The 25,013-nt window shown below is 40.8% G+C and overlaps 1 protein-coding gene across 1 annotated transcript in view; it reads left to right on the plus strand.

The window, feature by feature from the left end:
• The first annotated feature begins 982 nt into the window (after nucleotides 1–982).
• Hcn1 (hyperpolarization activated cyclic nucleotide gated potassium channel 1) overlaps nucleotides 983–25,013 on the plus strand; it is a 276,271-nt gene continuing 252,240 nt past the window's right edge. The window contains exon 1 of the mRNA XM_045139016.1: nucleotides 983–1,527. Coding sequence (XP_044994951.1) covers nucleotides 1,106–1,527 — 422 coding nt within the window. The 5' untranslated portion in view covers nucleotides 983–1,105. The remainder of the gene's footprint in view (nucleotides 1,528–25,013) is intronic.

Consider the following 25,013-nt stretch of genomic DNA (forward strand, 5'->3'; position numbering starts at 1 on the left):
AGCAGCAATGCACCCCCCTGTGTGTTTATTGATTATACAACTTAATATATATATACACATATATATTACTTAATATATATATATATATACACACACACACACTTAGGCCAGGTCTCTCATACATTCTCCTCTCAGGTATTCCTTGGTGGCCCAGAGAACTGTTCACACGCGTGATGTGTATTGATGCGAGTGGCCTTTGTGAGAATAAGAAATCCACTCCTGCTTAAGGAGCTGCTCAAGAATAAACAGGATAAGTGGAAGGAGGTCAGCTGTCTGTCCCTAGGTGCAGAGCGTTAATCTGCAAAGCTCCAAACAGCTGATTACCTAGGGTTACAAAGATCTAGTAGCGTTTCCCTCTCTATTTCTTCCTCCACCCTCCCTTCTCTTCATGAATTACTGTCATGAAATCTACTTTTCATTGCTCTTGCGATGTTCATGTAGGTCTACGTTTGAATTTCAGGCATGCAAAGATCAGCCTGACCCTTTCGTTTTCCCTAACAGCATTCAAACAGGCATCCAGACAATGTGTGCACGAGTTTTAGACTATTCTGGACAACTGCAACTCAAGCTAGCTCTCTCTCTCTCTCTCTCTTTCACTCCTCCCTCCTCTCCTCCCACTCTGTGCAAACCCACACCCGTCCGGGGCCTCTCTCTCCGAACGCGTACAGATAAATGCCTGGGAGGGAGCGCCGGGGCGTTCAATGTCACGCTGGGGCACACCAGTGCAGCCCCAGGCGTCCCGGGCGCGCGCGGCACCGGCGCAGAGCCGCCAGCAGAGGGCGCCGGCGCGCGCGGGCTGAGCGGAGCATCTCCGGGCGGCGCGCGCCTCCTGCATCCTCAGCCTCAGCACCAGGCGCCGCCGCGGAGCATCCCCGGAGCGCAGCATCCTCGGAGGGCAGCGGCGGCGGCGGGAGCCCGGCGCTCGGCGAGCAGCGGCGCGGGCGGGAAGCAAGCAGCCGCCGCCGCCGCCGCCGCCGCCGTCGCGAGGAGGCATCTCGGCTCTCCGGCTCCAGCACCGCCAGCCACCATCACCACCACCAGCACCACTCTTTCGTCCTCCTGTTCCCCCTTCCCCCCCGCTCCGAGTGAGTCTGGAGCCCCGGGCATGGAAGGAGGTGGCAAGCCCAACTCGTCGTCCAACAGTCGGGACGATGGCAACAGCGTCTTCCCCGTCAAGGCGTCCGCGACGGGAGCCGGGTCGGCGGTGGCTGCGGCGGCGGCCGACAAGCGCCTGGGGACCCCCCCGGGGGGCGGCGCGGCCGGGAAGCAACAAGCCAACTCCGTGTGCTTCAAGGTGGACGGCGGCGGCGGTGGAGGAGGAGGCGGCGAAGAAGCGGCGAGCGGCTTGGAGGACGCCGAGCCCCGGCGGCAGTACGGCTTCATGCAGCGCCAGTTCACCTCCATGCTCCAGCCGGGGGTCAACAAATTCTCCCTTCGCATGTTCGGCAGCCAGAAGGCGGTGGAGAAGGAGCAGGAAAGGGTTAAAACTGCAGGCTTCTGGATTATCCATCCATACAGTGATTTCAGGTGAGGGCTCCCTACCGCCGGGCACCACCCTCCTTCCCAGATCCACCCATCCCCGCTCCTGGGAGAGGGCGCCCTGGGCACCAAAGCGGGGTGCGGGGCGGCCGGGGTGGGGTAGTTCCCACTCCGACTGACCCAGCTCCACTCTTCTTGCAACTAGTTTCCACCCGAGAAGGGCTCGATGGACTTGTTCTGCACCCCTAAGAGCGCCAAGGAGGCTCTTGAACTTTGGGGACAGATGGAGAAGGAATGAAGGCCAACGTGGCCCGAGGATGGGAGGGTGCTCAAGTTGTACCAGGGAAACTTTTAGCTCGGAGATGCCAGAAGAAAAGGGCTATTCCCTCAAGGTGTGGGTCCCTCCACAAAGGGGGAAATGGTGATGGGGGGGGGGGTTCTGAGACGAATGGAAAACTGGCGACAGACAGTGACTCACAGCCCTAAGCTGTCCTGAGCTCCGGCCCCATCGGGACTGCTAATCTGTTGTTCTTATGCTATGGACACTCGGTGTGTCCAGGGCAGTTCCTCGGAACAGGGTTTGGCAGGCACAGGAAGGGCAGCTTGAAGTGGACAGTCTGACACTGGGTTCCAGAGGAGCCAGCGTCGCCAGGCTGGGCAGAAGCGTGACAGGAAGCCTCGAGTTCCCAAAACAGAGACGGGGGGAGGGCGTTTCCAGAGCCCCCCTTCCCGAAATAGTGACGCTCTCGCTTGACCTTGACTACAAGTCTGTTTCAGATATCTTTCCCATTTCCCAGCCGGGGAGGATGGGCAAGGGAGCTGTCAGCAGGGGAAAATTAAGATGAGTTTTCTGAGCTTTTCTGCAGTCCAAATGTCCGTTTGGTTCTGAGCATATTCAGAGATTGACAGATGAAGGTCGGCGGAGAATATCTTCTTATTAGCTAGGCACACAGTGCATTCGCGTTTTGTGAGCTCCCGAACAAAGCTAGAGTTTCCATTTCAAACCCTCAAGCTAGTAACTCCGGATGATGTTGCCGTGTTTGTTTGTTTGTTTATTTATAGAACTCGTTAGAACAAGAGGGGAAAAAACGCAAATTAAAGGACTATATGTGCATGCTAACCATATTAACAGGCTTCCATTGAACCGAAAAGAAATATAGCAATGAAACCCTTTCTTTGAGGAATGTTTATAAACTAAGAGCAATCTCCCATTAACCTGCTGCCTCCGCGGGAGCTGTCCACAGTCCTGAATCATCCTGGCTGTGGAAACAGTCCCGCCAAACAAAGCCTAGGGTGACTGTCTGCCTTCCCCGATATATCTGTCTACCCTAAAAGCCACTGTCTCGGTTAGTTATGCACAGAGTGGATGGATTTAAGAAGCATTTTTTTTCCAAAAAATCACAGGACCATTAGCAAACTTGTAAAATCCAAAGCTATTTATAGTCCATATCATTAAATTTGAAATAATTCAGGCTCAATGAACCTCCTAAACAACCAAGCACAGTTTCCTCCCTTAGGAAGACAGTCAAACAAGCTCCTGGGCATTCTTTCTTTAGGGCAAATTAGATTGTTACACTCTTTAGAATTTTAAGAGGGAATCTAAGTATAGGATACCATCTCTTCTCTAGTCCTCCACGGAAATATATTGAAAGTCATATAATTTTAAAATAGCCTTAAGCCTTAATAACCGAATGAAAGTTATATTTCCAAAGCTATATGACATTCAGCGAATGCTAGCATGCAAGGCGCTACATTTTGTTTACTTAATATCATACTGTAGTGGTTACATAGAATACTTTTATTTATTCAGCAATATGAGCAGGATGACCCTGTTCAGAGTGGTGCCATATATTAAATAATTAAACTTTCTTACACTTACAGGATGAGAGCATGGGGCCACCTTTCAGAAAGTAAAAGTATTCAAGTCGTATGGATGAATGGAATTCAATAATATAGAGATTCTCCACATTGCCCCAAGAAAATCTTGTGAGGCAAAAACTCTTTTTAAAAATAAACACTGATTCTTAACAGAGGAAGAAATTGAAATCAAGGATGATTCACTTTCCACATGCAGCTCAGACAGGAGCTGACGAAAGAGTGTACTCCAATGTGGAGTGCTTTGGAACATTTGAATTTCCCCTTGCGTAAATGCCAGAAAGAACATGGCAGACATAAATTAAGTAAAGATTATCATTTAGATTTTTGAAGTACAAGATACTTGAGAAACATCAACTTTGAAACTCCTGTTTACTGCATAGAGTGCATTTCTGAAATGGCTGTCAAAAGAACTAATGGTGTGTTGTTAGCACTCAATAGGAAGGAATGGCTATGACTTCCGCAGTGTTTGATCTCAATACCAAATCCACGATTTCCCCAAACTTATAATAGGTCATGAGGATGGCATTCAATACGACACAACCAGAAAGAAAAAAATCCTAGGGGGATAGATAATAGATAAATAAATAGATAGATAGATAGTACTTAGATAATAGATAGATGATAGGCAGGTAATAGATAGGTGATAGATAGATAGATAGATAGATAGATAGATAGATAGATGATAGATAGATAGATAATAGATAGATGACAAATGGTAGATGGTAGATGTTGGATAGATAGATAGATGATAGATAGATAGATAGACAGTTAGATAGACAAATAATTTTTTGTAGGCAAAGCCATGTGCTTGGGACCTTTAGCAGATACTGGGGATCTTTATGGTTATGATTTGCTAACCTCAGACATTCCCAGAAGAAGACACTTTAAGGGAGAGACTTTGCTACAATTGCCACCACATCAGACCTCAGTTTATCAGTCTTTTCGCATCAGAGAAAGTGCCATATAAGAACTCACTCTCCTGGAAGAGGGACGGCATTGGAAGTAAAAACATGGAGTGTATTTTTTTTTTCTTGTCACTTTTTAAGCCTTTGCGTGGCTAAGGAAGTTTAGACTGGGGTCATTGCTGTGCCCTACTCTTGTGAGCGTAGCATCGTACTCCATGGCATGTCTCGGCTTTAACACTGTGGATAATGTTCTGGTTTCCCCTCTCCGGATGGCATAGGCGGCCAGATCCTTTCCACTTCCCTCTAGGGGCAGAGCTGCGCTCTTAGGAGGCTCACAGGAAGCCTGCCAGGTCCTCTCTCAGCAGCCCCAGCCCACAGTGCGATTGCTGTGTCTCGCAGGCAGCTTCATTGCAGCTCTGGAGTAAGTGGGGCAGAGGCTCTGCACTTGCCTCTTTCTCAGTAGAGAGTAGCAGAAACCTTCAGGGAGGAAGTAGATGCTGAGACGGTAATCACTGGGTGGAAGCTGGGAAAATTAGCAAAAATAAAATTTTTCCCATCATGTGTAGTCATCAAGATTAGAGCAAGTGTTGATATGCACCTAAAAGTGTGCATCGTTGCTGAGTGGTGGGAGTGTGATCTCAGCTTTGAAAAAAAAAATCATGGGAAAAACACACATTTAAGTTAAAGGCAAAATATTACTATTTTGAGGTTACTAGTTGTAGTGATGTATTGATTAGTTTAAACTGTGCTTTTCATTTGTTTAATGTGACACTAGACAAGACTGGTGCCTTCACAGGCAGTTGGTAGATATAATTATGAAAAAGAGTTGAGAATGAATACTTAGAATTCTTTTGAGGATGATCTTTTGGGTGTGTGTGTGTGTTTTGCAGGGGATCAAACCAGGGCCTTGCGATTGCTAGACAAATTACCAATAAGTGATACCCCAATCCAATGGATCCTTTTTATTATAAAGACATTTTTTATTTTTGGAATAGCTTATCACCAGATTTTTTTTTTTTTCATTTAGGGATTCTAATGGTATTTAGTTAGATCGTGTTAACCTAAGCAATACATCTCTTCTATATGGATGACAGCTGACATTGTGCCCTTCATTTTGTGTGTGTGTGTGTGTGTGTGTGTGAAAGAGGGGCGGGGGGAAGAGTCTATGTATATGTCCTTCATTGTGTGTTTATGGGGGTGTTACCTTGAATTTTTATCTCTGCCACTGCTTTCCATCTTTACTGTGACTAACTGTGAAAAGCTTACTGTGCCAAAATATCCAAGGACTCAAGACGACACCTAGGAGTCACTTTCTGAACATACCGTCGTTCCGAGTCACTTGGTCTCTGCCTCAGAGTGTGTGCACTTGTCCTGATGCCAAGGGTCACTCATGGGTTCACTGGGGAAAGAACCTTCACTGGTACTCTGCAGTTCGTCACAGAGAGACCATTTACTTCTGGAAGTTGCTCACAAGTAAACAATTCACCCTTCTGGGGTTTAAGATCCAATTAGCCTACCGTTATATTCAAGGTAAATGCGTTTTGTGTTCTCAAAGCAAGGCATGTTTCGTTTCCCATGCCAACAGAGACAAAAATAAATCATAAGGATTTACTTATTTTTACTTATCACTTGAATCTTTTTATACCTTAAAATTTAATTAAGTAGTTCTTAATTGTTGTAGCAATGTTAAGCCCCATTAAAATGGAATTATTTGAAAGACTCCTAGATGCGAATGTATTCAGGTATATTTTCTCACTATAATTTCCATAAAACTTCACTTTTCAGCAAATGTATGAATAAGAATTGTATGTGATAAAGTTATCTAATTTGAAAATATCTCCAGATTGTTTTAATCCTTTTGACACTATTTTTTTCTCTTAAACCTACATTTGAGTACTTCTTGTATCATAAGTACATTATTTTAATCATATTTAATAAGGTGGCCATGTATCTATGAACTTGTTTTAGGTGAATAATGATGAAATTTAAGTGTGTTGTGGAGAGTATCATATATTATTTTCATCACGGTTCAATTGACTATACCAAATTCACCTATACCTTCTTGTTCATAGTCCACAATCCAAAACTCCATTGCCAGCAAAATAATTAAGATCCTATCTTTAATTCTTCATTATTCCCCTCAATGAATCTATGCTTCAGAATGTGCATGACGTGAATTTTGTGGGAGCTACCCCCACTCTGAATGTAAGCATCATGTTCCTCAGGATATTCACCCCCAGTCTAGAGATAGAGCCTGGACTTAGGATAAAGAACAGACCATGTAATTCTAGCAGAGTCTGGACAAGGGGGCAGTAGACTGCAAGAACAATTCCAAATATTTTCAAGATCTGGGCCAAGTTTTCATATGATAATTTTGTGCAAAGAAGTAGCACACTATGAAGTAGGCTGACACCACATATTTCAGAGCAGAGGTAGTAATAATGATAAAGAAAATCTGCATATGCTAGGGAAAATATTTTTAATTAAGTTAAATGATTTTCTTAGGAAAATACATTTTTTTCTGTAGGCATTATATATACAACTTATGTCATTAGTTTCTCAGAAACAAAACCAAAAACACAGAATCCCTACTGCATCCTGGAATTCTTTTCTTTCTTCTTTTTTTTTTTTTTGTAAACAAAACTTTATAGTTCCATTCCCACTCTCATTATCTTTCTCTTCTTCCCTCCCTCTACCAACCATATAGATATGGTCTACATTTGTGAGAGAAGCTATTTTATTCAAGAGATGCACATATGCAATTAAGTAGCACAAATCTATTATTTTACAAAATTTTATTTTTATCTATTTGTTAGAGAGAATAGACACACAAAGGCCTCCAGCCACTGCAAATGAATTCCAGAAGCAGCTTATGTGGGTTCTGGAGAATCGAACCTGGGTCCTTAGGCTTTGCAGGCAAATGCCTTAACCACTAAGCCATCTCTACAACCCTACTATTTTTTGAATGTAAATGTCAATACAAAATTTGATTATTTTTGAATCTAAATTCAGTTGACTTACTTAACTTATGCTGAAAAAAATCATGTCACTTTTAAGTTTTTAATTTTCTTGTGCTATTTTATTTAACATAATAGTTGACCATTCATTCAAAGAAAAGAAGCAAGAATTATACATGCTGAGTTTACAAATTGGTGATCTTATTTGCAAAAGCCTGGTTTTATTTGCAAACTCTTAGTTGTAATAAAAAAAATCAAGAAAACTAAAAGCATACCTACAGAGTGTTTCTACTTGTAAAAATAAATATAAATAAATAATAAATACTGGCAAGAATTTCTGCATTGTTTGAAATATTTCAGTTTTTTTGCTTGTTTGTTTGTTTTTCTTTTTCTTTTTCATTCTTTCTTTCTTTCTTTTTTTTTTTTTGCTTTGTTTATAGTTTTTCAAGGTAGGATCTCACCCTAGCCCATGCTGACCTGGAATTCACTATGTAGTCTGAGGCTTGCCTTGTACTCACAGTGATTCCCCTACCTCAGCTTCCCAATGCTGTGATTAAGGACATGTGCCACCACACCCAGCAATATTTAAGCATTTTTATTAAGTATTTTAATTATTTATTTGGAGAGAGAGAGAAATAGAGAAAGAGGAAAAAATGGGCATGTTAGGTCATAGTGCCACTGCAAACAATCTCCATATTGCATGTGTTGCTTTGTGCATCTGGCTTCATGAGGGTACTGGGGAATCGAACCTGGGTTGTTAAGATTTGGCAGGCAAGGGCCTTCAGTGCTGAGCCATCGCTCCAGCCCAAGTTTAGATATTTTCAGCAGAGATCCATTAGACATCTTCGTGCACTTCGTTATATTCTGCAATGAAATGACTACAGGCAAAGATTCTATAATATTGATTTTATTGATGAATATTGACAGCAGGTAAGACAATTCTTAATTTGACCTTTCTGTAAAAGTATTCACAGGCTGTTTTGGAACAGACATTCTATCTTTCCATGCATTCCTATCAGACACTAACAAGAGTCCAGTAATGTAGTAGGACTAGTATTCTCCTTAAAACCCTTAGGTGGGCTAATTAGAATATAGTTGACAATATTTCTAAAATTACAAAATCCTGTGCAATCAAAGAAATATATAAGCTGATTGTGCAACATCAGCACATGCCTCTCAGCACAAGTTGGTACCATCCTAACCCTCATCCCTGCCCCCCTCCTCTAAGGGTACCCTCCCTCACTGGGGATGCCATTATCCTCCTAGAGAATGTGGTTTGTGCATTGTGGGGGTAGCCATCAATTATGGGAGAGAGGCAATGTCTCTGCATAATGTCCCAATTTGTGGCTCTGATGATCTTTCTGCTCCCTCTTCTCTGAACTTCCCTGAGCCACTTTGGGTTCATTTTAGGTCTACTGCAGTGATGGGCTCTTTGGAGCTTCTGTGTTTCTGGTTTGGTAGTAGTCGAGTGTCCTCTGTGTCTATCTCTTTCACCCTTGTGCTGGTACCAGGTTCACCAAGAAAGCTGCTCTCTTGCTCATTTCCCCAATTAAGAGAGAAATTTCTTGATCAGCCTAATGGGTTTTGATATTTACTGGGGAATAGACAAAGAAGCAGTCTCCCACAGGGTGTGTTCAGTTTTAGAGGCGGTAAATGTAGAGGAAAACAGTGAGAGCTTTCTTCCCATGCCTGGTGTTCTGGTCACAATGCCACTTGAAGCTAAGGGCCCCAAACATTGCATTTGCTGCCCAATATACAAGAAAACAGATAAAACTACAGAGAGATAAGGTGGCAGGAACATGGTGACATAGATAGACAATAAGAACTGGGACAAGAATTAAATTCTTTTTGAATCTTAATTCTCACTTCAACTCTTTCCCAATGAGAAAGAGAGGTTCTGCAGGAGAAGAGACCTTGAACATTTGTGGAAATAGTGGAGAATATGTCCCACTTTCATCGTGTTTCATGCAATGAACCCCAGAAGAGTTAGGGATTTGCAAATGTTCCACTTTCATAGTCCTTCATGCAATGAACCCCAGAAGAGTTGGGGATTTGTGAATGCTCCGCTTCCATAGTCCTTCATGCAATGAACCCCAGAAGAGTTGGGGATTTGTAAATGCTCCACTTTCATAGTCCTTCATGCAATGAACCCCAGAAAAGTTGAGGATTTGGACCAATTTAGAATGTTTTAGGAAAGCCAGGCTGGGATTAAGTCTTTCCTGAGTGAATGCAGAATTCTCATGCTCATATTAGAAGGCTTGGAACCAGATCAATTCTCCCCAGGCCAGAAACTGAAAGGAAATCCTCCAATGGGATACATTAAAAGGACTTTCAATAAAAGAAATCTTGTTTATTAACTAATCACTCTTCCAAAATCTCCACATGCATGCATAGATGTTTTAATTATATTTTGGGTAACTTATTGCTTAATAGAAGTTGGAAGCCAAATATTGCCACAATTTGATGGTAGTCACCATCCTAAAAGTGAAAGACTGAATCAAATCAAGCAATCCAAGGCAATCTAGAAGACAGGGAGAGGCACTAAGATGAGGAAAAATTGCAATGTAAAAACAGTGCTGATGATAATATCTGCAGAAATGTATTTTACTATACTGTACGAATAGTGTGGCAAAAAAAGAATTGTGGGGCTGAGAAGATTGCTCAGTGGTTAAAGGTGTTTGCTTGCAAAGTTTAATTCCCAAGCTGCCCATGTAAGCCTGAGGCACAAAGGTGTCCATGGTCTTATCTTTATTTGCAGTGCAAAGTGGCCCTGGTGTGTTTGCATGTGTACACATGTGTGGGTGCAAAGACAAGCAAGTAAATGAAAGTAAAGAATTGCATGACATTCAGACAGAATGCTGAGAAGGAATGAATTTGTCTAGGAAGCCTCCTGCACTTAGAACAGTGAAAAGAAAAGCAAAAGTTGAAGGAAATATGCCCAGACACAGAATCAACTCCTGAGACTGAAATCTACTAAAGAGAGTTCAAGAATGAGTTCAAACTGAACATGGATGTTTGGAGTTATCAGAGACATTCCAAACAACTTTCTAGATCACATGAACTAAAGTGTGTATTTGGAGACACAGATCTCTGGACCACCCGAGAAAACTATGCCCTGATTTACCATGTGCAGACCTCAGAACTCCTCAGGAAAAGAAAAAATATATAAATATAAATACACACACACACACACACACACACACACACACACACACACACACACACATATATATATACATATGCACCTTTCAGACATAGATACACATAACAAAGAGATAACTCTTCTGTAAGTTGCATGATAATGCAACAAAATATCTATGAAAATCTGAGATGGAAAAGACCTCTAGATTAATTCAAAAATTTGCACTAATTTGAAGAATAGAGACAGTTAACATTTAGGAAGTCTAGCATTGACTATCTATGTTTCCCTTCCTGGAAAAGTTACCAGTCAGTGTGCTCCAGCAAGATAGGCAGACACATCGAACAACGTGAGCATGTAGGCCGTAGGAAATGGAATGGAACAAAGATGAATCTTGAGAGGAAGCGCCACACACACTCTTGAGTAGCTTGGAAGGAGAGCAGGCTAGCCCAGGGGAGGCAAGCAGAAGGAACAAAAGACACCGGCATCAAAAAAAAAAAAAAGGGCTAGAGAGATGGCTTAGTGGTTAAGCACTTGCCTGTGAAGCCAAAGACCCCGAGGCTCGATTCCCCAGGACCCATGTTAGCCAGATGCACAAGAGGGCACATGTGTCTGGAATTAATTTGCAATAGCTGGAGGACCTGACACGCCCATTCTCTCTCACTCTCTCTCTCCCTCTTTCTCTCTCTGTCACTCTCAAATAAATAAAAATAAACAAAATTTAAAAAATGATATTGTAGATATGCCACATACTTAGAACAAGATGTCTCTGATTTTCATGTAAATAGTTGTATATTGGATACAAGTAATAAACAGAGACCTTGTAGTGGTTTGTATTTGGTGTCTTTCATAAACTCATGTGTTCTGAGTGCTTGATCCCCAGCTGGTGGCAATCTGTACCTTGCTGGAGGAGGAGTGTTGCTGTGGATGGGATGGTGCCATAGCCAGCTTCCCTTTGCCAGTATTTGGCTCACTCTCCTGCTGCTGTTGTCCGCTGGATGTTGGCCAGGAGGTGATGCTCAGCCTCTCCATGTTTTCCCTGCCATGAAGTTGAGTCTGTAAGCAAAAACAATCCCTTTCCTCCCACAAGCTGCTTTTGGTCATGTACCTTGTGGCTGCAACAGGAAGTCTTTGTTAACTCCAGAGTGATGCAGAGGTTTCTAAGAAGAGGAAGCAAATTACAAAGTGTTGCTTTGTTTGGCAATCAATAACACTCATCATGTCTGCATGTTAGCAAAAAGTCTGGCACAATCATTCTGCAAGGGCAGGGGGAAGGTAAATGAGGTTTTCCTGGCGAATGAAAGGTCAGTCCTTACTGCCTCTAATTAGATGCTAACACTGTTGAAAGTCAGTAAGTCTATATATCTGCGACACAGGCATTAATTACTAAAAGAAACAGGATAGTTGAATTTTTGGGGAGCAGACATGTGAAATGAAATGAACAGGGCAAGGTTTATGTGTTCTTATAATCCTTTCATGTTGTTTTACTTTATTTTGAGGTAACTATGTGGGATAAAAGTTTATCTCCACTACCTTAGTGATTGGGCCTCAGGTTCCTCAATTAAATATGAGTATTTCTGGGCATATATGCAATTAATGTCTCTGCTTTTAGACTATACATGGTATATATGTGCACATATTTTTGAATTTAGTATTAACAAATTATACTTTGCACTTAGTATCACCTCAGTTTAGTTACTATATGAAAATAAAACCAAGCTGAAATAAAGCATGATTTCTTTTGAGAAAAGAAAAAAACATATTCTCTAAGTCCATACCTGTCTAAAATATTTCTTCAGCAAAGGCATGTGGATGGAGGAGCCTGTAAGTGGACTACTGTTTTCTTTTTATTTTCACGGAGGTCTTGGGAGAAGAATCCCGAACTGCAAAGGCATGTTTTCTGTGTGCCATGAAAAACAAATCTATTATGATGAGGTAATTAGCTCTGGGAAACTTCTAATTCACCCTCTTCCTGAAAAGAATAAAAAGGTGCAGTTAGATGTATCAGTTCATATAAGAACAGTAAGTTGGTATAATGTGCCACAGTAGCAAGCATTTGGGAATAGATTTTAGGAAAACTCTAGTGGTAAGGTGTTAATGCATGCCTTCCTATTTGAATTCATTTTCTTCACATATGACATAAAACACTTGGGTTCCTATTTCAAGTCAATTAACTGTTATGTGTGAGCCATGTAAAATGAGTCATCCCTTGCTAGATTCTTCCATTTCTATTGACAAAATTTGGCAGTCTATTGAAATGGCTATTCATGTACATAATTTAAGAATTTATTAGCCAGTTCTGATGGTGCACACCTGTGATTCCAACACTTAAGAGGTGAAGGCAGGAGCATCATGAGTTCAAAGCCATCTTCAGCTGCATGGTGAGTCCAAAGCCAGTCCAGGTGACATGAGACCATCTCTCAAAAACAAAACAAAACCAAACAAAAAGGATAAATATTTCTAATGTGAAATAATGGCATTTGAAATCTCACTTCCTAACCAATGTCCTTTGTGACCTGTTCTTAAAGGGATTTATACCGATTGATAATAATTCCAGAATTAGATGAAATGCTAGAGCCCTTTGTCCTGAGAATAACCTGTGTTTGCAATATTTTGTCTATGGTTTGAAGGAGTTTGTGGTTCATCTGAAGCATATTTATTTAGGATACCTACATTGAGATGCCTTGGTCAGTCTGGAGATTTCTTAGCAGTTAAGATGTTTGCTTACAAAGCCTAAGGACCCAGGTTTGGCTTCCTAGTACCTATGTAATGCCAGGTACACAAAATGGTTCGTGTGTCTGGAGTTTGTTTACTGCAGCTGGAGGCCCTGACTTACCTATTCATTCTCTTTCTCTCTCCCTCTCAAATAAATTAATAAAAATCTTTCAAGATTTCTTGGTCTACCTAATATTGTAAAAAAAGAAATAGAGATACTAAAACAATGTATATAAGGTGAAAGGATAAGATTTTACTTGAGTAAGCAAATTTAAAATTTGAGCTGCACCCAAATGCTTAGAGGAAAGAAAGGATTTCCTGTGAATCAAGAGGCTACCTTTGAGGCTTGCTATCTTACTTAGTTTTGACTGGTTGAATACAGAGGAATTTTTCCGGATAGGTCAATACCTGTAAGGGAGTACAAGGTTATAACTACAAATATACTTTGGGGAGGGAAGAGGATGAATGATATTCTGGGAATATGTTCTCTGATTTAAAGTGCTGATTAAAACCAACCAATGATTGGTTGATTACACGTATATTAAAATATATTAGTAGCTCCACAATAAACCAACACAGATGATAACTATAAAGAAAGTTCTGCCAACTCTAAAATGAAAAACATAAACTGTATGCTCTATTTTGAATTTTGAAACATTGTGTTAAAGGGAAATTACTGAGGAAATCCATTTATATTATTTTATGGGATGCTAAATCCAAAATTAGGTTGAAATGTATAAATGATAAGACAACAATGAAATAATGAAACCTAGAAAATGCCCATGGACTAGTGAATTATTTAGTAATTCATCAAGGAAGCATTGTCTGCATTATCACTATAGAGAATGTAAATTGTTGCATCATTTTTAAAGGCTAATTTGACATCATATATAGAATAATTATTGGCAATGTGTAGTATAGGAAATTGTCTTGAAGAACAATTGACACATTTCAAATATGTGAAAACAAAGATGGTATTTAAAAATTTTTTTTATTAATTTGACAGGACATGAGAGTGAGAGCGAGAGCAAGAGAGAGAGATACAGAGAGAGAGAGAATGGGTCTGCCAGGGCCTCCAGCTGCTGTAATTGAACTCCAGACACATGCACTACTTTGTGCATCTGACTTATGTGTCCTGTAGAATTGAACCTGGGTTCTTGGGCTTTACAGTCAAGCACCTTAACCACTAAACCATCTCTCCAGGACTCCTGTAGTCTTGTTATAATTATGTAATGTTATAAACAAATATAATTTTATCTGTTACAACCAAACATAAAGCCTCTGATTTGAGGTTTTCTATACAACTCTAGTCTTACTCTTTCTTCAGATGTCTTAGCACAATTTATAGTGATGAGTGTTGTGTTTATTTACTTCATTATTTTTTGGCACCCACCTGTAATTTCAACCTCACCAGGGTAAATACTTTTATTATTTTAATTACTACAGTGGAAGGTCTAGAAAAATGAATGGCACAAAGTAGGCGCTTAAGAACTTTGAGCCGGGCGTGGTGGCGCACGTCTTTAATCCCAGCACTCAGGATGCAGAGGTAGAAGGATTTTTTTTTTTAATGTATGCAGTTGAGTATTGATGATCATTAACATCAAATCAAAGCACAAGCAAGCATTGAGTATTTCTTATGAAAAACTTCTTAACTGTTTGTAGTTAGCTAAGCAGGTGGACTCTGAATTGAAGTAGGTATCTGGGTTCAGGTGTCCACATCCAAGAAGGAGATCAGGCTGAGCTGTGTGTTTTGGGTGTGTAATAAGCAAAGTCCAGCCAGCTCTCCAGAGTCTGTGACAGATGTGAGGAAAAGGAGTGGATGGGGAACTGGTAGAAGATTCTTAAAGTTGAAAAAAATGGAGATGAGGGCACGCAAACATACCATGTAGAGTACATAGCTATGTTTATCTACAGACCACGTCTAGGAAGCACCTGGTCTTGCAGCAGAACTGACACTTTAAAGGACAGAAAGGGAGCTGTGGAGGCTGTACATGTGAATGGCTTCTTGAATTGCTGATAAGGCTCAGTTTCTGGATCAAAGTGTGATGAACTCACACTTAGGGTGGTTGATTTCCCCCACTTCTGCTGAACCGTCCCCTCTTCTATTACCTGCTTTTAAGCAATCATAATCAATAATTATGTGAACTGTTTTATCTATTTATTTATTTGCAAGGAGAGAGAGAGAGACAGGAGAGACAAAGAATGGGTTCCCCAGGGCCTCCAGTCACTGCAAATGAACTCCAGATGCACGTACCACTTTGTTCAACTGGCTTTACTGGGTACTGGGAAATACAACTTGGGTCATTAGGCTTGACAGACAAGTGCCTTAACAGCCAAGTCATCCCTCCAGCCCTTGTGTACTGTTTTTATTAAAAAAAATATTGCCAAGAAAATTATCTCATAAAAACTTCATGTTTAAATATTTATCAGTTCACCACTTCACTTTTATGATTGCCAGAAGGCATGAAGAATTTTTAAGCTTTTTAAAAACATAAATTGAATGGAAAGTTATTTCAGAATTACATGCTTAGAAGGGACAAATTTCATTCATATATTAACAAGTCATTTACTAATTGAGTGACATGAGAATTACCTGTTTCATATATTTCCTATGTGAAATAAAACTGATACATATTTCTTCCGTATCAACAAACTATGCCTGAAAAGGAGTGAAAATGTTCTTAACCTACTTTCCTATCTTCAATTTTTAACTTTATCATGCTTTTTAATTGCCTGGGTGTCCTTAACCATCTATTTCTACGATTCCCTCCCAGAGGCTTGGTTTAATTTTAAAAGTGCGGTGTATCCAGCCCTAATTATGTGAGAGCTCACTGCAGGCAAACGGGAAGAGATAGCAATGACCAGAATGTGTTCTAAAGTCAGTGACATGGCTGCCATCAGCACATTGCTGCAAACACTTCACAGCCTGTCACACTGGAGAATGGGAGCCCTTCCAGAAACCAGGTTTCACTCCATGTGTTTTAAAAAATTACTCACTTTTTGTTAATGCTCACATGCATTTTAATTATATATATATATATATACACACACACACACCCATATAACAGCTTAAATTCTTATTGCCTAGCTCCTGCCCTGTTACATTGGAGGCCTTCCTTGGTAGGGCTATGGTATTCACTGTGGGTTCGTGAAGATGTCAGTCAGTCCCTGTGGTGCAGTGTAGGGACCATGCCTCAGGATATTCTTACCCACCCTGTGGCTCTTACAGTCTTTCTGGCCCCTCTTCCACAATGTTCCCTGAGCCACGGCAGGCCTGTTGGAAGTCTGGTTTAGTGTTGAGTTCTCTGTAGCCTCTGGATTTCTGCTTTGATGCAATTTGATTGATCAGCGTGTCTGTCACCATCACCCTGGAGCTGGTTGTCAGGCTAGCAGTGAGAGCAGTGTTTATGTTGCTACTTCTCCTGGGCTCTGGCACATGTGGTAGACATGGCACTTCTTGTGGTGGGGAGTTGGCTGGCTATCCTGTTGTCTTATGGGTGGATTGTGGTTCACCTTGGTTTTCTCTGCCATCTTTAAAATACAATAGATTCTCTAACCAAGAGTGAGATCAGGTAATTTAAAAAAGATATTTATTGATTTATTTGACAGAAAGAAAGAGGGAGAGACAAAGTGTGTGTGTGTGTGTGTGTGTGTGTGTGAGAGAGAGAGAGAGAGAGAGAGAGAGAGAGAGAGAGAGAGAGAGAGAGAGAGAGAACTGTAGATGCTTGTGCCCCCTTTTGCATCTGGCTAACGTGGGTCCTGGGGAAACAAACCTGGGTCTTTTGGCTCTGTAGGCAAACTCCTTAACTGCTAAGCCATGTGTCTAGACCAGGAGCAGGTATTTTATTTTCATAAAGTGCTTAAAGCAAGGGAATAACAACAGTTCAGACTTCTGTCATAATTAATAGCTAGACATGAGGTGGTTCCACAACTTTGAGTTGGGATGACATTTATAAAATATGCTATCAGTGCAAGTAGTAATACTATCTTTTTCACTGAAATGTCTGCTTCTGTGCTGACTTAAATGTGCACAATAAGTAGCTATTTTCAGCACAGTACTTTTACATTAGTTTGGTAGGGAAAAGTGCTGCCATTATAATATTATAATTATAATATTCCTTTAACCAGTAACACTTGGGAAAGGGCACAATCAGTGTGATATTTGACCAAAAGTGGCCAAAAGGCAGCATTTTCTGCAAAGTTGTGAATGCTTTATGGACACTATTGCATTACAGCAATACAATGGATAAGTACTATTGGGGTCTGACTGAAACAAACAAACAAAAAAAAAAAAAACTGTGAAGACAGCTTTTAATAAAGGAACTGAGGTTTGGGAACTGCGGGATCCAGACCAAAGCCAAGGATGTGAACCATTCCACTTAATGCCAAAAATACTGTTATTTCAGCTCAGATTTTATATATATGTATGTATATATAAAATTATTATTTTCTGAAATATATTGCTACTGTCACTTATAGCAGACATATAAGACACAATTGTACATATGTATCAGATATCATGTGATGCTTTGGTAGGAGTGAGTGTGAGTGTGCACGTATGTGTGCATGTGTTAGAATGCTCAGGTATAAAACTCAGCTTTGACATGTCTATCTCCTTTCTCTCCTTATCATGGTAGAAACTTCCAGGATCCTTTTTTTCCCCTTTCCTTAGCCTTTTGTTTGTTTTTATTTTTATTTACTCATTTGAGAATAACAGAGAGAAAGAGAGAGAAAGAGGCAGATATATAGAGAGAATGGGCATGCCAGGGTCTCCCAGCACTGTAAGTGAACTCTAGATGCATGTGCCCCCTTGTGCATCTGGCTTACGTGGGTCCAGAAGAATCAAGTCTCGAACTGGAGTCCTTAGGCTTCACAGGCAAGCACTTTACTGCTAAGCCATTTCTCAAGCCCTTCCTTAGTCTTTTGATATCATCATTTTCTTAGCTTTCAACATCATCGTTGTCTCTAGTCAACACACTGTGTGACAGTGAAGGCACAATGTCCAACCGTAACTTTGAACTCTCTGCCCATCTTCTCCCTTTCCCGCCGCTCCAGCCTCTGGGAATCCCCACTGAACTCGCAAGTTCTCGGGGATGCCCCTGGTGCAGGGTCAACAGACAAGTGAGATCATGCAGCTTTTGTCTTTGTATTTTTTGCCACACTTATTTCACTTGACACAATGTACTCTAGTTTCTTTCACACTGATGCTAATGGCATTTCATTCTTGTTATGGATAACGATATTTCATTGTGTAGATGTGCCATATTTTTATTCATCGGGACATTTATTTTCTTTTCATTTCTTGCCCATTATGCTTCACGCTACAAAGCATAGGTAAAGGTAAGTTTCCTTTTGATGTATTGATTTCAATTCCTTTGTAAACACACACAGTAGTGGGAGTGCTGGGTCATATGATAGTTCTATTCATTTAACTAAATTACTTTTGGAAGAACCTGCCGTATTGTTTTTGCACTGATAATGTCCAAAAATTCCCCCTTTCTCTTCAACATGGTGTATTTAAAAATGATTCGTCATTATGATAGGTCATTCTTATTCAGGTGATATATTTATTTGTGTTCTAATTAGTAATTCTGAGCATTTTTCATATCCTTGTTGACCATTTGTACATGTTCTTTTGATAAAATGTTCAGGCATAACATTTTGATTATATATATATGATGCGCTCCTCATTTTAGATGTATAGTTTGCACACATTTTCTCTCCTGGAAGATATCCACACACTGTTAATTGCTTCTGTTGCTGTGTAGAGGCTTTTTAGCTTAGCCTGGCTATACATAACCTAGTTATTTAGTGATATTCTCAAGTGGGAAATCATACCTTATTAGCCAACCATTGGATACTGTTTTCTTGGAGCTTCATTTCTACCTTGTTCATGAAGTTGGGTTAGATTATGTGCGTCCAGATCTTATTATATCAGATGCTCATGTATTCTTCACAACCCTTGAGTAGTTCACAGCAGAGTTAATATTAAACATGCCAAACCAGGGCTGGAGAGATGGCTTAGTGGTTAAGCACTTGCCTGTGAAGCATAAGGTCCCTGGTTCAAGGTTCATTTCCCCAGACCTATGCAAGCCAGATGCACAAGGTGGCACATGCATCTGGAATTTGTTTGCAGTGGCTGGAGGCCCTGATGCACCCATTCTCTCTCCCTCTCTCTCTCTTTCTCTCTCTGTCTGTCTCTCTCAAAAATATAAATAAAAATAAACAAAATATTTAAAAAATGCTAAACCACATAGTGTAGGGAGGCATGTAAAAGGACTATAAGTAGTAATTTTTTAAACTTTCTACAGCAATTTTAATACTGAGAAAAATGTCAGTTGACATATTTTTATATTATTTTCATGAAAACATTAATGTAAGGTGGCATCTCACATTAAATTGAGAGCTCTAATAAAACTTCCTTTTTTGAGGCTATTTTTTTGCTTTCATTTCATTTCATTTCATTTCATATTTCATTTTTTTAAAACATTTTTTAATTAGTTTTCTATTCAGCAAATACAGGCAGTTTGGTACCATTATTAGGCTCATCCGTGACCTACCCTCTCCCCATTGGCCACTCCTTGTTGAGGTATATGGGTCATGCCTTGTGGAGTTAGCCCACAGTTATTGGTACGATAAATGTCTCTGCATATCATGACCCAACATGTGGCTTTGACATTCTTTCCAGCCCCTCTTCCACAAAATTTCCCTGAGCCATGTTGGGTTCATTTTTGGCCTGCTTCAGTGATGAGGTGTTGGGGGCCTCTGAGGCTCTGGCTCTCTGATTTGGTAGGAGTTGATTTTTCTCTGTGTTGGTCTCCTTCCCCCTTGTGCTGGTATCTGGTTCGTCAGGAAATCAGCACCCTTGCTTGTTTCGCTAATTTTCCTTGGTTTCTGCTGGGGCCCTTTTGAGGTATGATGGGGTGGCTCTCTCCTTAGGATCTGCATCTATCTGGAAAAAGAGAAGCAGATTCTCCAATGGAGAGTAAGTTAGTCCCAGGACGAATGAAATAACCCTTACTTTTTTAATAGTTTAATAGGTGTAGGCCCTCTTTTACCCCATGATTGATGGTAGCTTGATATTGGAGAGAGGGTTTATGTTTGGATATGATTCTGACTTGTTTCCCAGCTCAAACTATGGGTCCCATACCACTGAGGACATCAGTTAGCCAAATCAAGAGCAGTTGGTTCCCCACCATGGCTGTGTGCCACTATTACACTTGTGTGGGCATCACAACCAGTTATTTGTTGCTAAGTAGGTTAGACCATGAGTTTCTTGGAGAGATATTGGTTATTACCCCCAGTTGCCCATGTAGCACCTTCTGGCACTAAATATGCTGACTCTCTGGGGACTGACTCTCTCCTGGCTTCCAGCCATGCCATTCCATTTTTTGTGTCAGCTGTATATGGTGTCTTCAGCAATAGGGTCTTACCACTGATCTTTGGTGGGTCATCAAGTACTCTGTCAGAAATCTGTCATTGTTTTAGGAAACCTTGTAGGTTTTTATGATCAAAAGCTCATTGTGGATGATAGCCCCATGCTGGTACTGGGAGTCACAGGTCAGTGCCCACTAAGAAAATGAGGATGGGGCTGGAGAGATGGCGTAGCGGTTAAGCGCTTGCCTGTGAAGCCTAAGGACCCTGGTTCGAGGCTCAGTTCCCCAGGTCCTACGTTAGCCAGATGCACAAGGGTTGCGCACGCGTCTGGAGTTTGTTTGCAGAGGCTGGAAGCCCTGGTGCGCCCATTCTCTCTCTCTCCCTCTACCTGTTTTTCTCTCTGTGTCTGTCACTCTCAAATAAATAAATAAAAAATTTAAAAAAAAAGAAAATGAGGATGAATATAACTAATATACAAGAGTTAGGGAGGAGAGAGAGAGAGAAAGAGGGAGAGAGAGGGAGAGGGAGGGAGGGAAGATGTAGAAGGTTTAGGTGAGATTGCTCCTAACCTCTCCAATGTCTTGTTTTTGTTTTTCATCCAGCACAGAAAGTAAGAGTTAATGAAAAAAAAATCTTAAAATATTCTTAATTTCTCTTCATGTTATATCCCTGTGTTTTTGAATTAGTGCTGAAGAACCAAATTAAACAGAGAATTTAAATGAAATGTAGCAATGAAGAAGTAGGTTCACAACCAGTCATTTATAGGTATATAGAGACAAGGAATGATTTATAATTTCAGCCACAGCTATTACTTAAGACAGACATGATCCAACATTTCAATGTTTACTGTCAGATTACAATGCACTGTCATATAAATGTCCTCATTTGACAACCTTATGCTACAATATAGTGTATTATAGTATATAATATGAGTTAATTAGAATATATGGCCATTGTTTAGAAAAAGTAGGATGGTCATTATTCAACTTGGGGTCTACTTGAGAAAATGCATTTCAGAAAGGCAAGAAATAATGTTTATGATTTTATGTGGTAAATGTCTAAGACATTCTTCTTTAAATATAAAATTGCTGTGTCTCTAAACTCCACTTTTTTGGTTTCCTAAGCTCTAATACCTTGATATTCCACCTTAGAGAACCTCCATACTCGCAGTAATAATTTCATAAGGAATCGTTACTTTTCAGGAATGTAAAACTACTTAATTAATCAGAGGGCTCTGAACTCCAGACAGAAGTAGGAGAAGGGAAGCAGAATAGATGCTGGAAAACTGGAAAAATCCTACTGAAATTTATGTTTGAAAATAGTGTTTTGTTTTCAACTCAGGAAAATAAGGTAGGCAATGTTCTTACCAGACTCCAAGGTCATAATTTCCTTTTATCAATGAATAATTGAAAATTGTACATGCTCATTTATCCTTCCTATCAGGCAATGTTAAATGTTTTCTATATGAGAAATATGCTCATATCACACTGTATTCCATAAGTTGTAAAACGATTATGCATCAGTTAAAAATAAAACTATTTTGGGCTGGAGAGATGACTTAGTGGCTAAGCCATTGCTTGCGAAGCCTGAGGACCCTGGTTTGAGGCTCGCTTCCTCAGGACCCATGTTAGCCAGATATGCACAAGGGGGCGCATGCATCTGGGGTTCGTTTGCAGTGGCTGGAGGCCCTGGTGCACCCATTCTCTATTTCTTTCTCTACCTCTTTCTTTCTTTGCCACTCTCAAATAAATAAATAAAAATAAACAAAAAATTTAAAAAAATACAACCATTTTAAAAGAAATAACTTCAAAATATCTAAACAGAACAAACCATAGGCTCTCAGATATACCTGCTATTGTGTGGTTTACCTTGTATCTTTGAAGGCTTTAGACAAGAGGAATTACTATGTATTTCCCTTTTACTTGTGATTGCTCTATTTATTTGTTATGTGTGTAATGTATGTAGTGCGTATGCCTTTGGAACCCTCCAAACACTGACCTGTACCCCTGATTGCTCGCCTACCGTGGCCCAAGTAGAACCTACAGGGCTCTTGCTCCATCACTGTTCTGCCTTGTCTGGATTTTTAGTTGTAATTTCTTTAAAATACCTCTGGAGCTTGTGAGGAAACCATCTGTTCTCACATCTGTGTCCTTCTGTGACAGTGGGGTTGAAGGAGCATGTGACCATGCCCAGCTGTGGTCCACAGAACTCAGAGATTTGAACTTAGGCATCCACTCACACAGCAAGCGCGTTGAACCACTGACAACCTCTCTAGTGTTTGTTATTACTCATTTACCCTCTAACATGAGGCCATGCCTCAAATCCTGATTTTGAAATAGAATCTACAGGACATAGCTCAGTGGCTTAAGTTTCTTGCTTTTCAAAGCTTGCCAGCCAGGGTTTAATTCCCCATCATCCTTTCAAAACCAGACATAAAAGGTGGAACAGGGGTAAGGCATTTCTTGGCAGCAACAATAAACCCTGACAAAGTCACACACATGTCAACACACGTATGCAAACCAATTAAACATAATAAAAAATTAATCAAAACAAGAAGAATTGAGCGGTAAATTCTGTACATACCAGCTAACTGCATTGTTTCTAAATCTGGTAATCATGTTTCAGAACTTATTTAACTCCCTAACAGCCATTGACCTGCCTTCTTGGCCTTTTGAATTCTTCTCCCCTCTGAATATTTTCTTGCAGCTTGGCCCATTGTGTCCCAAAGCTTCTTCTCATGGTATAACCCTTTCTCCCCCAGCTTATGTGGTGGCTTAATGTCTCCTAATGTCCTTAGTGTCTATTTAAAGAGAATCCTCTCTGCCCCTGGCTATTCTCATTGGGAAATGTCAGCTATATGGATGGAACTACTGCTTCCTACATACTAATAATAATCCTCCAGTCTGTCTCAGCTCAGGCCAGACTCCTCAGAACATGCAGCCTTTCATTTATTTTGTCACCTTTGACCTGTTTGCCTGTCTGATCTCTAACTTGTGGCTCCTTAAGGGTTGCATGGTGATCAGTGACACTTAACCCTATATCAGATCATTTCCTAGATCACTGGCACACAAATGTGAACTTGGGCAGAAAGATGCATACTTACTCATGCCATTTATAAGAAATATTTTATCTATTTATCTATTTGAAGAAAGAGAGAGAATGAATGAGAATGTGTTAGAGTGCACCAGGGCCTCTTGACACTGCAAATTGCAGATGCACGCCCTTTATGCATCTGGCTTCATGAGAGTAAAGGCATCAGGCTTTCAAGCAAGTGCCTTTAACTATGCCAATCAAGTCCCTGGTCAGCCTTGCTTACCCTATCTCTTACCTATCCCTTGAGTCTTTCTTCTTTGCAGCAAGACTATCATAGGTTTGTCTTTTTCTTTTACTACTGTGACTCATCTAGTAAGATCCCACCTCTGTGTCCCAAACCAAGCTTCGCCTACATACTTTGCTTTTTCTTTGTCAGCCTACAGACTGGCATACTCACCATTCTGATGTCATTTGTTGGCACAGAAATTAGTCAGGTACAACATGATATTTAGATATAATGGCATTTTTTAAACTATGTGAATTTAATTGAATATTTACTTTGCCCATAATTCAATCCCAACACATTGCATTCCATTCCTCTTGGTACTCAGCAACCCCATGACAGCATCTGTGCCTAAAGTTCAACCTCTACATAGTGTGTCCAGATCTCACAGTATCTGACAGTTCTCTAGGGCCCCGCTGCCATAAGACCCTCCCTGTGCATCTGCCCAGCCAAGACCACCGTACATGTGCATAAGCACTCCCTCCCAGCATGCCATGCCTTGAGCTGATCAAATTCCTTGCTTCTGTAGCAGCGGTTCCTGCTGTTTAATATAATCCAACACCAAAATAAAATTAAAAGCAACATGCATAAATCTACTGAATTATCTAATTTTAGGGTTCAAGCCAAGTACTTGGTGACAGAGTTAAATTGATCAACTAAACTAGATGCGTGGAATGTTAATTTCATGTTTCTCATGCATCTGTTTTACCATCTGAATACTGGTTATGCCCCACTGGTTTACACTCTCACCTCTCTCCCTCCCCCATTACAGGGAGGGTTCACCTCCCTGGGATTGCCTGTCTTCACCGTTATGAACACATAAGGCAGCCTCAGTGTGTGAAGGAGGGTTGCTTCAGGATGCTCCTTCCTTCCCTATGACTCGTTAACTCACCATCCATCTTCTGAGGTGCTCCCTGAGCTTTGGAGGACTTGTTATAAGACCCTCTTCATGTGGATCTCTCATCAGCCTTGGACTTTCTGCTCTGGTGAGTTTTGAGTCTCCTCAGTGTCCACCACCATCTCCCTGGAGGAGGTTCATGGGGTAGCAGTGAAAGCAGAACTCATGCTTAAGTTTCCACGTCTTTTTATTTATTTATTTCTGAGCAAAGGTCTTCCTCTAACCCAGGCTGACCTGGAATTCACTCTGTTGCCCAGGCTGGCCTTAAGTTCATGGTAGTCCTCTTAACCTCCTGAGTGCTGAGATTATGTGTGTGTGCCGGCAAATCTAAGCCTAAAAGTTTTCAATG

Source organism: Jaculus jaculus, chromosome 20, assembly GCF_020740685.1.
Source record: "Jaculus jaculus isolate mJacJac1 chromosome 20, mJacJac1.mat.Y.cur, whole genome shotgun sequence".
In the NCBI taxonomy this organism is placed as follows: Eukaryota; Metazoa; Chordata; class Mammalia; order Rodentia; family Dipodidae; genus Jaculus; species Jaculus jaculus.